General features: G+C 31.1%; 1 protein-coding gene across 8 annotated transcripts in view; it reads left to right on the top strand.

The window, feature by feature from the left end:
- Positions 1-13,144, top strand: part of LOC100743261 (trace amine-associated receptor 9) — a 107,766-nt gene that overhangs the window by 51,739 nt on the left and 42,883 nt on the right. For 7 of the 8 annotated variants that reach the window (XM_033320770.1, XM_003489546.4, XM_033320772.1 and 4 more), the window contains 2 exons: positions 6,610-6,764; positions 7,082-7,229. In XM_033320770.1, coding sequence (XP_033176661.1) covers positions 6,610-6,764; positions 7,082-7,229 — 303 coding nt within the window. The remainder of the gene's footprint in view (positions 1-6,609; positions 6,765-7,081; positions 7,230-13,144) is intronic. The other variant, XM_012385745.3, reaches the window with a different exon arrangement.

The raw sequence follows: 13,144 nt of genomic DNA on the forward strand, positions 1-13,144 counted from the left end.
ATCGTATTTTTGTGTTTAAAATTATTCTACGCATAGTAAAGAGTTATCCCGTTGACCGTTGATTCGTTTGAACCCCGGAACATTGTTAATAGCGTTAATTAAATTAATTATTTGTAAAACCTATCAATCGTTAATCTCATTATTCGTTAAATTTATTAAGACATATTATTCATTCCTCTTATTGTTCGTTAAACTTATTATTCTTTAATCTAATTATTAGTTAAACTTATCGTTTGTTAATCTTATCATTTATTAAACTCATTATTCATAATATTTTGTAAAATCTTGTTTATTCCCATAAATATATTCTCTGTTTCTTAAAACAATGGCTAATTCAAACGAAGAATCATTACGCGCCTTAAATCCTAATGATAACCCGACATATATAAATAGTTCGATTCAATATTATTAAATATTCAAGAGAATATTAAATATAGAACTTGAATAAAGATAGTACTTTAAAATCGGTTCATGCACTGCCAAGTTTCTTTAAATTGTTTTTACGAAATTGACAGTTTCAATTGAATACATAAAAATTATATTCAACAAATATCACGAAACGTAAATAAAGATCCTTGGCTGAAGATAATTTGAAAATTGTATTGTATCAAACAATTGAGACGTGCTGTGAAGTTTTACACGCAAAGTTTGGCACGAATAAGTGGATTTGTTGAGAATACACGGATATATACAAGAGGCGCGCTCAGTCGAAGAATCTCATACACCGTGGTGTACACTATAGTTGATCCCTTGAGAATCTCAGTTTCAGAGTGTCGCTTGTATTCTCTTTTCTATTTTCTTCGCTTTTATTTATTTCTCAAAATAGGATTACTACGCTTTGTATTGGATTCTGTATTCATTCTAATGTCCTTTCTTGCTAGACACACATATACAATCTTTTATTTAGATACGTACAAATATAATAAAATGTACTTATTTATATTATCTTACTGTATTAAATTTTAAAGATGCATACGCATGTATTCGTCAGATTGCCAAATTTTATTTGAAACAAAAATAAAAAATAACTATTTGAAGTAATGAATAATGTATTTCAAATATCATATTATTTTTATTCTCTAGATAACACGAGAAGTGTATTTGCATTTTGTCTTAAGAACAAATAATATTTTAGCATAGTTACCTCTCTCAAATAAAATAGCAAATAATTTGGATCTTAATATTTGTTTGAATTTTAAATATCATATTTTGCATACATTTGAAAGCCATAAACAATAAAACCGAATTTGTACACAACAATATTTGCTCTCGGAATTGCTTTCATTTCAATTATCCTCAAATGTATGTTGCCTGCGCGCGTGGGACGCTGTGAGAAAATCTGTATCATTGAGGTGGTTGATAATATGATTATTGAAAATGGAAGATTATTTCGTTTGATATTTGAATAATGAAATAGCTCGAAGAAAATATGAATTTCAGGGAAAGCTACAAAAGAGTAATATATCATGAAGAGAACGTCTAAAGAATCGTTTCTACATTCAGCGCGTGGATATTACATTCTAAAAATATGACTAATTGTCATTTCGAGATATCTATTGTAAATGGAGACTTTTGCTCAGTGTCACGTACCAGTACACACCAACAATGAAATATACATGTTATATAAAAATAAAGATCTTTGACATTTTTCTAAAGAACGAATTTATTACATAGCCAAATACATAGATATAGACGTATGAAATGCACATCACCGGTTTCTTCGTTTTTTAGGCAAGAGAAAAAAAGCTAAGCCGACACAGTATCCATATACGAACAAATGTACAGCGAATCGATTTCACGACAGTTTCGTTCCCTTTTTTTATGCGAGGTAACCCGTTGAATGACTCCTCCCCGCAAGCGTTATCTCTCAGCTTTTTGTCGAGCAGCCAAATCGCCGGCTTTCCCACTTTTACTCGACTGTCGAACTCGTTCGCAATGAAAAGCGTCGTATCCGAGGGATCCTTCAAGACAATCGAGTTCGCCTTAAAACAACGCGACTTGCTCGCGCAAAAATTTCTCGTCCACGAATTTTACACCAGATCATAAAACTCGGAAATATTTTTCATTCTCCTATGTCGAAAATTATATTATGCTCACTATCCGATATCATATTCCGTTATCTGAGTTATTGTGTACATAAAATAGATCTAGTCCTCTAAGACCCAACTTAACTCAAGAGCTGTGTGAAATATTTTCGCTTTGGGAAACCGTTATGGTTATTATTAATATCTGTTTGCTTCAGTATGGCTATACATCTCTATTTTATGATTATTATATAGGGATATCTATAAATGGCTATTATATAGGATTTCCAATTAATCCAACGAATTTGCGATGTATTTTCTAGGGAATCGTCATAACTACTTTTAATTGAAGATTTTTCCTATTTTTTTATTTGAATATGGATACATCGATGCGTTAAATAAAGATAAATTGATACATTTTACTACAAATGTTTCTTATATGGGAGGGAAGTTATTAACGGTAAGTTATTTAAGCATGAGGAAGTATCGAATATTTGTATCTAAAGGTAGTGTACGTATAAAGAAATGTACGAATATTTACATTTCTATGCATACTGTGATTATTCATTGAAATTACTGATGTAATGAATATGTAGTAAGGTGAGCTAAAAGGACAGAAAAGATACATGTTGCTTATTATATAGTACATATATTTGAGTGGAATTCATTCCCTAGGGCATATTACAACTTGTGCACACACAACCTACACTATTAGGTTGGCGTATATGAAATATTTCTCCGAACTTTGAATTTGACCAGTCCATACCACTTATTAAATGCCACATATTAAGATAGAAAAAATTTGCTACAAATTACACAGCTAATCATGACATCTCATAATATATACAGAATATTAAGTAAGATTAAGAAAAAATGTAATTTTCACAATGTGATTTGTACATTAGTTATAAGTTTATATATATTAAGGCACAAAAATACAGTTCAACGAACTTCAAAAAATTCGGAATAATTTAACTTTATGTTTAATTGATCCAAAGAGATGTTTTAATATAAAAGATGAATCAGACGGAGAACGTAATCTGACAATTTGCTGACTCTCGTAGACTATTCAGTCCGTAATTTTCCGCCAATTGAATGTTCATCGATTTCTACTGTCCTCTTTTCTAGTTTGATCAAAATAATAGTCGATGTTACTTCCTGATTCCACTTGCAAAATTTCAATAATATCGTGAAAAACTTCAATTTTCATGATTAATATAAATAATAGCGACAACATATTTATGCATTATTGGATCGGGGGAGAAATAACGTCGGTTTTACAAACGTAAAAGCAATTTCGTATATCGTAATATTGTTACTTTGTCCGGTTATGTTTTTAATTAATTAGGAATATTAAGTATAAAATGAATAGTAGAGTATATCGCATATTATTATACGCATATTCGAATTGATATCTTCAAAGTCCAGAAACAATTCGAAGTTTCTTTTGACATATTTTTTACCTCATCTGATCAGATTTGATTTGATTTTAACTCTGTTGATTTTTTTTTAATACACATTATACATTATTTTTTAATATTTGACGTAAGGTGCGTGGGATTTGTTAATTAAAATTAAAAAGCTTTTCTTTTGTCCATATTACATTTAGTTATGAAATATTTTCAAAGAACAATACGACAAATAAAAGAAATATAAATGTAGGATATAATAATAATTGGTTAATTTGTGGTAGTTTAATTTTAACTGAAGCAAGACAATTTTGAATCTCTGCTATCTTTTTGCCGTGTTTGAGTTGAAAATTCAGTTTCCTATGTATCGCGTAAGTTGAAATGATGTTACAAATCCCAAAAATTAATATACTAAATAAATATACTAAATTAAGATACTAATATAATATACTACTATACTATAATTAATATAGCAAATAAAGAAAATTGTAATGTTATTATAAATGCTTACTTCGTCTATTGTATTATGAATAGTTTATTTCTATTTTTTGTTTTATAACTTTGTTGTTACAATATCAGAGAGCAGAAAAATCAGGAGTCATTTTTGGATAAAACTGACTTCCTTAAGTAAATGTGCGATTAAAAACTTTTTACAGCGATAAATTAAACAAACAGTTCATTTGAATGATAATTTGAATAGAAGTTTATTTCGATGGCGGCTAATTTTAACTAATAGAAACTGTTTCATAGTTTCGCCGTAGTTAGAAGTACGTGTTAACATTTATTGGCAAAGTTCTTGGATCTGCAATCATAGCTAATTCGTAGAACTACATACATAGAAGTAAGTTTACTGCAAGATCAAGTTAGTAATAACATTGCAAACGAAGGAAGACGAAAATCTGTAGCGAACTACGAGTTTCTCTAATTGCTTTGTATTTCTTATACAAGAATTTGTTCAAAATTCCATATTGTTTAGCGTGTAGTTTTCAACGAATCATTAAATAATTTGAAACAACAAACTTTCACAAATGATATACATACAGAACTGATTTCGATCGAACCAAATATTGACCGTAAGCACATTAATGAATTTGTTCGATTAATGATATGTACATACCACACGAATTTTGGTATGCCATGAAATGTGTGTTCCACCTCCTTTCAAAACCGTATACATCATTATTATTACACATTTAATACATTTCCCCGATACGAACCCTTTTTACACTCGCTGCGTACAAAAGGATCTCTACATTTTGTAATTTGTGCAAATTGGTTTGAATTCGTCGATATTATAATAAACGATATATAAATAACTATACATTGAAAGTAATACATTTGTTTCAAAATTATTTTCGGTTATCGACTCTTTGACAACAAATATAAATGTAAAATAACAACATGAAAATGGGTTATTATTTTGTAGATTCAATGCATTTGCAATTAGATTTATCGTAAGAAATAAATTTTTTGTCACCAGAATGATACCTAATTATTACACTTTGTGACTCTGAATTGTAAGCTTAGGGAATGATGATCTATCGCTTGGATTACTTTCGAAAATTAGTTTAAATGGAGTGGATATTAATAGGGCATTGCTACGTACTGTGGTTAATTTCTCGAGCAGTCGGTTCGAGTGCTTTTCTATGTTAGTTACTAATTCTCGACCATCGGTACCGTTACACGTTTGTTGAAAATATCGGCTTGCTTTTAGAGGGCAGTTTGTGACTATTCTAATAAAGACACGAGTTGCTACGGTCGAAAATTTTATACGTATAGCGTGTAGAAAGGAGAGGTAAAAAAATAAGTTCAAAGTGCATGGAATACCACTTCTTTCCTAAAAAGTTTAATTTAGAGAGAAAAGGAAATTGAAAAATTTGTCGCGTATATATGCATTATATTAATAAAATAAATAAAGACAGCGTAAATAAAATTAACAAAACTAAATATACTTTTTCACATTAGACAAATTGATTTGATTATATTCAATTTTTATTTCTCTCCTCTGCCAGGTTTCACAAATCTTGGAAAATCAAAATTGAAAAAAATTGTGAGGTACTTATGAATGTTCCCACTATGTTATAAAATCATTCAGTACGTCAAATGTTTGGAAGTTTTATTAGATAAGTTGAAAATAAAATTTGAAAGTTTGTCAGGGACTCAGATTGCCTATGGTGGGCTAAATATTGATTATCACTACTTGCTCCCTGTAACGGATAGCGTTGGTTTAAAATAATTTCTCGGTAACAATTTGAAGTACAATACTAGCAGTTACTCTTTTTCATTGTTTTAAGTATACATACATATTTTTAAGTGTACATGAAAATTATTTAACACTATGTGAAATAACAACTTACATCGTATTTCTTTTAAGAAAATTCGATTTTTGTAAACGCAGGGTAGAGCGTTTGTAAAAATAAATTGAAAATATACAATACAATTTTTTTATTCCAATCGTCGTTAAATCGAATTTGGAAACTTGTCAAGTGCACACTTTTTAGGAATAACTCCAAACTGAATAGGCGGGAATAATCAGCAAACCACTATCCTATGTATGAAATTAAATAAATATATATATAAAGTAAAATTTTTTCGTCAAAACTCTGTCAATTTAACAACTGTTTCGTTAATTTAAAATTATATCCCGTCCGATTCGTTTCAGTTTTAACTCTTTCGCGGATAAAGAAATTCAATGGAAATGTGTCAACACAAACACGAGATAATTACGAAACTTCATCCACGTTATGAACAGGTCTTTTGAAAGTAATTTAATTTTCGAAAAAGTAGAATTGAACATTAAGCAGGAATTACTTTGATACACGTGCATTTCACGAATTTTCAAGTTCTGTGTGCATATTGTATTATTTATATACAGGGTGGTTAATATGAAGTGTTACAACTATTACTACTCATAAGTTACTGTATTATTATATTCAGAAAAATGTAATATTTTCTTCTTCATATTTACAGATAAAAGTTAATATAAATTACACATATTATATATTTTCTTCTACTATTCTAACTTTTCTTTCCGTATTTCAGCTAGACGCGCGAAACAAATCTTTCGCTGCATAAATTTATAATTGTTCAACCTATTAAACATAATCGCATGTATAATCACATATGCTTAAAAAGAAAAAAAAAAAGAATGATTATTTTTTGTGTATGTGACGCAGTATTACATGCGGCAGGGTTGCGTGGCAGTGATGTCAACTACTTGGATAGCAAGCGTGGCGATTTTTGGTGCTCTCGTACTACCAAGAGGTGGTTATTACTTTAACGGCTCTGGTCTTCTTGCCTGCGACCCTTTCTTCGCCAGGGCTTCCCTTCGGTATTTTTTAAATTCATAATAATAATCATTAAAAATATTAGCTAACTTGACAATTGATTTATTGAGTACAGTGTTGTGTACTAAATTGTAAATATCGTTCTTGTACCATAAATTAAACAAGGCAAGGTAAGATTTCATCTATCTGTTATAATTTTTTCTCTTCTTTGGCTTCAATTTATTCGTGTTTCATTCGCCTTATCCATGTTTACTCGTGTCTTTATACCTATATCCCTCTTACTCTATTTATCCTTTCTCATTTTTGAAAAATTGCTTTGTATAAAGGAACGAAAATTTATTGCGTTCTTCCTTATTTCCAGGATTCTCGCGTGCTGTTGTTTTTATTTCCCTACAACGATGGTGCTGATGTACTGCTACGGTTCAGCCTTCCACGTTAACAAACTGCGCCTGAAAAGGGTGGTTTGCGTTAACACGCCGGAGGTCGTTAGTGGAGGCCATATGGAGAGGGTAAGTCAAGTTTGGTACTACTCGAACCTCCAATCAATAGGCTCAATTTAAAAAGAGCTCGGCTGACAACAAAACCGCGATAGCTCGCTTAACGATTCATCAAATTGCTTGATGCTCAATCAGACATAATACTTAATGAAATGGCTTTACAGCACAACCTAATCTCAATAATACTTACGAGAGAAAATAAAACTGGTCTCTCGGTAAATAACACTTGTCCCAAACGATTGCTGATCCAAATAGACAGTTAATTGAACATTCTTACCGTATAATGCATACGTAGGTCTGTGATGTAATATTCTTTTTGTATGTTGCAATATTTATTAGCTTCATTGATAAATGGAAACTACAAAAAAGTACGATGAATCATAGGCAAACAATTTTAAAATTCAGTAAAATCAATAGTTCTTTGATGTCAATAGTTCTTTCGCAATAACATGTAGAGATCTCATTAGGAATGTTTCAAATTCTAAAAGTACAATATACTCGTAGTGAATTTTTTAATATATTATAAAATGTTATTCTGTAATATATATAATTACATTAACGTATAAATATATAAATATCAGTTTCATAATATTGTTTTATACAATAATGTTTCATTTTTATTTGTATGCATATAAATATCTAGCATTTATTTATGTTTGACTGGAACTACCAGGATAATTAGTACAAGGGATTTAGTTTAACTATGTGTATACAGAAGAAATTCCAGTAAACCGGTACGTGCACCAGTATTTCCATAAGCACGTGTATAATCGTTATGGCATACTTAAGCGCATACTATTACATATTATTATTGTTATGCGAGCGATTCACACATCTATGCATAGAAGACGTAGCTTAATTTTGGCTGTTAACATTTTCTACGTTTTACATAATTTATTCTATTCTCTACATATTCTGAACTGTCAGGATGATCAATATGACAAGTTCGTAATTTTTCATAGAAATTTTGTAAACTTACAATGATACTTTTTTAGAAATTTGAGTGTCTTTTTATAAAATATATGCATAAAAACTTATGCTTTACTTACATTTGCACTTTTACACGTTTCATGTATGTTTTATACAGCATTACAATTACAACCATAGCAGTCAAACATTGATGCAACGCTCTCCGCGATATAGTGAGATCGTAAAATCCGTTGGGTGTCAAAGTTACGTGTTCCAGCGTCTGGATGAACGAGTTGACAGAAACTTGAGAAGATAAGTGTTGGAAACTTCGGTCAGGGCTACATGATCTATACTTTTAGTTTCTGTTCAATTCCTATCACAAGGTAAAGATCGCTGCTAGCGGTTCTAGATGTCAGTAAATCAATCACTTCCGTTACTTCGTGCTTTAAACCTTAAAGCCTCGCTACGCCGTGGGGGCTACTGTACGGTAAACAGCAGTTCTATTGTATAAATATCGAGTTTTCTCAAGTCGTGAGCAATTCCGACTATTCGATTGCTCTCAATTGAATCTTTCCCCTGTTAGAACAATCTGTTAATAACTAACGCGTGGATCGTCGATTTTCACGAGGCCGATTGTCCTGAGTGTTTTGTCCACGATTTACATGTTTATAGCCAATACGTATAATGTCTATTATATGCGTTACGATATTAAATATAATGCGCATAAAATATGTACAGGGTGCAAGCTAACGTATGAGACGATTCCTTATAAAAAGATAAGAACAAAATATGGAATAAAATTGTTTCATTTTAGACTTGGTTTACGAGAAGATGAAGTTTGAAAATTTATCAACTATTCTGTTTTTAAACGTGAAATATGCTGACACCATTTGGCGGGATGAAAATGAAAGGTTCCTGCGTGCGCAAAGAGAAATTTTTTTACTATAATTTACTGATGATGTTATAATGGAAAATATGAAAACTTCGAGATGTATAGACATATTAAGATATTCGTATCAAATTCCTCATATTTCTAGATTCCAATGTAATATATTATATTTTTCGTCAGAATTTTGTAGTTGCTTTATAAATTTCACGTTCTCGAAATTTTCGTAGAAATTTATTGTGCAGATGTAATGAGAAGAATGATACATTGTCGGATGTAGGCAATTATACGTATGTGTCAAATTTCTGTAACTACATAGCGAATATTATAAATGGTCATCAAGGGTAACAGTGAGAACATGCGATATTGTTCTTCCAGTAATGTGAAAAATAATTAGCATCGGTAGATGAGAGTTCGTAATCGACCGAAAATCCACGGGTCATTAGCTTCTTTCCTGCATACACTTTCAGAAACGTATTCACGAAGGCCCCGAGACATCGAAGTAAACTAGGCTAAGTGCGCGACACCGCTAGAGCTCGGAATTATTGGAAAACTAAAACGAATTCAGTTCAATGAGTCAGAATTTGTTCGTAATTTCAAACATTGCCCTTATCTATATGATAATATATCATTTTATAATTTAAAATCTGTATGATAGATGCTAGATCTGTATTCTAATTTTTCTCATTTACTTCATTGTTACATACATAATTAAAGTTATGTTAAATGGTTATGTTTAAGAATGTCATTATTTGGGTATCATTCAAATACTGTAGAGTTAAACGAAGCGAATAATTTCTCTATTAATTGTATTATCCGCTTGCAATTGTTTCTGTTTGCTGTCTATCTGCATTATTACTTTGTAAAAATAACTTTATGCAGCAATTGTTTGAAATGTCGATCAGGAAACAGATAATGACAGTAGCCAATCCGATAACAACAAATATTGACAATAATCGATTGCGTGTTAGTCTCTTAAGTTATTAGTTTACAACTAAATCGATCAATCATCAACTGTTGCTTCCTTTTTTCAAAAAATTATCACAGCCCATCGTAATTCCTTCTGTAGCTTTTTGATTAATTTAATCGAAATCACTTATTGTACGGTAAACTAATTTAATACTGTGATTTATGTTGTTTTATAGTTAAGCGTGTTATTTTAGAAGTATATTCGAACATGTAAGAAAACAGAGTTTCTCTTTCAAACTCTAAATTATGTTAATATTTTAATCACAGAAGGCTTGTTTTACTTTCAAAGTAGTTCTTAATTGGTCTCTAAGCGTAGAATACACTAACTTTCCCATGAAACTTGACGGAATTTTATTTTAATAAAAATACCCTTGTTATAGAATGTACGAAGACTTCTGTGGCTAATTATATACACTCACTGCTTCTCGTTGATATTCCGTTCTGGAGAATTCTGTTTTGTTTGTCTACGTTAATTCTTTGGTGACGACCAGAATTCGTAATTAATACTGGAAAAGAGTTACTCAGCTACGTTATATTGTATTTTAGAACCGTTAATGAATATCTCGGACTTGGTTAAATAAAACAAACACCTTGTCTTTAATAAGTCCTTCGAGGCGTACATTAAATGTGCTAGTCGAGGAGTGTATCTTTGAATATCGTTTGAGCGTTAAAGACGCTAAAAGAAAGTCTATACATTTTCTATTTTCTAGTCAGATAGTTGGATTATTTTATGAATATATTTATTTTCTTTGTTTTATAAATACAAAAAGAAGAAGAGCTTTTTAACAACTATTATAATTATCAATTCAAACGTAGTTGATATTAACAAAATTAGGACTAAAACTTTCGAAGCAATTTCCTTCAATCGTCATTTTGTTTTTGACTGCCTCTGTTCCTACGAAGCTCTTCAATTTTCATTTGAACGTTAGAATGTTTTTGACGACTGATAATCGGAATGTCTGAGCTTCCACCTTTGTTTGTCAAGGATATTGATTGATTGATATCGTGTCATATCTGCCTTCGATATTTCATTGACAGCGACACGAGCTTGTAAATGAATATTTTTTCGATCGTTGTCCAGCCAAGATAATTTTTAGCTTAGGTTATTTGAAATGTACGTGGTTAAATATAACAAATTTCGACTTTAATTAAAGGATAATAATCGGATTGTTTCATGCTTCACCAAAAAGAGGATTCCAAAGGCATAAGCACTTTCGAGTTAGTTACATTACAGTGAATAATTCGCCTCAGTGTGAATCACGCTCCAACATTACAATTTATCATAGATTAGTCCCACGAATAAAATCTTTATCAAACGTTGACTTTCACTCTAATTTTATATATTTTGCTTGGAGAACCGCAATAGAGTATAATATACTATGTCATAAATTTTTATTTAATCGTGTAATTTTTGCAAACTATCGCATCTGCGTTGTTGAACAGTTTTTAAAAGGTATGAAATTTATGTTGCTTTAATCGTTCCAAAAAATTTCATTAAAGTGTAGATCACTGATGACCAACGTGTAGCAGCCGGTACATTAAAATTGCGCATATTCTTCAAATAGAAGAAACAGTATAGCTTTACACGAACTGTCGTTAAAATTTTTTTTTCAAAGGAAACTTCAAGGATTACCCGTACGGTTGGTTAATGGAATACGTTCCGAACAGCTTATTTATAAGAAAGTCTACCTCGTACTCTTCTTCCATCGTTCTGTCTTCCTCCCTTTTATGGCCCATAGCTTCAATGTAGGTCAATGGATGCGGGAATGTCTTCTAAAGGCGTTCTCGAGACCACGGTCGTGCCGATGTGTAAGATTCTGCATGGAAAAGGGAGCAAGCTTGCTGTGCGCGTGGTTACCTAAGAGGGATAAAAGAGAACGTTCGTTGTCGTTTCAATAGAAACTATTAAGCCGTGACATGCATATACTGTCGATTATCGTATAATTCGTCAGTTTTACATATATACACATTCGAACTCTTTATCATTCTTCATCTGTTTGTAATTATTCAATCTTGCACGTCATTAACGCAGTAGACTGTAGATAATCGCCGATTAATATATTACAATTTTTTAGTACATTATACGAGCTTCTGAGAAGTCAACCCGATCAAATTCCACTTCTTAGCAGTTTCTCAGTTTCATTATATAAATTATATGTCCGATTATCGCTATATTCTTTGACTGTTTTAATGAATTCTAAGGAATTGTTCAAGTGACAGAGGCTTAAAGTAACGTGTATACGTTAGCGACAACGTACTTTCAAGGGTCATCGAAAGCACTTAACCCGACGATATTTCCTAGAATTTATACGTAGCAGAAGCTTATGTCGTGTGTGGCCGAGTATGCTTGCGAGAATGCGCAATCTGCATGCCCAAGAATGCTTACTGAATTGAAATTTTGTAGACACCTAACGCTGGAGGCTAGGATTTTTAGAAGATATACGATAGAATTTAGTGATAGCAAATAGCTGTGCTATTGGCTTAAAGAATAGCAACATCCTTTTTAGAGGATTCGCGACTTACTTTTCCTATCCAGTAAGAAGACTGTGAAAAACAACACAGCATTTATCTTAGAACTTCAGAACGAAATGTCTAAGTAAATTGGTCACCAGCTTTCATAGAAGAGTATCCAAAGAGAATATACTTATGAGTTAAATGGAATTTCTTACAGTATATAAACCAGTGAAGTACAGATCCACTCTATTTTGTTAAAAAATATTCGTATATTTCAAAATAAACCGATTAAAACATAAAAGCATATATCACACTTTGTATTTGCTCTTTTAATAAATTGCTGAATGTGAATTTTCAATGCTTTTAATGTTATAGAATTGGATATTTTCATTTATCGCTAACGCTTATAAAAACACCGGATAAATTATTATTCAAATGTATTATTATTTCATATACCTTGTTGAGCAAATTGGAATATATAATGAAAATATTTGTATGTTTGCATTACCGTTACATCTGTAAAAAATGCATTGATATTCAAATCTCTGCGCGCAACATATAAAAGAAAGTCATACACGCTATTAAGTTTTCCATTAAATGAAATAACCAATATTTATAAAAACATTGTATACATTTTCGTTATTATCTGCTCAGATATACATTTTATACATATCATCGAACGAATCGAAATCCACGATGAAAATATATG

The sequence above is a fragment of the Bombus impatiens genome, unplaced genomic scaffold (genome assembly GCF_000188095.3).
Source record: "Bombus impatiens unplaced genomic scaffold, BIMP_2.2 scf_0344, whole genome shotgun sequence".
NCBI lineage: Eukaryota > Metazoa > Arthropoda > Insecta > Hymenoptera > Apidae > Bombus > Bombus impatiens.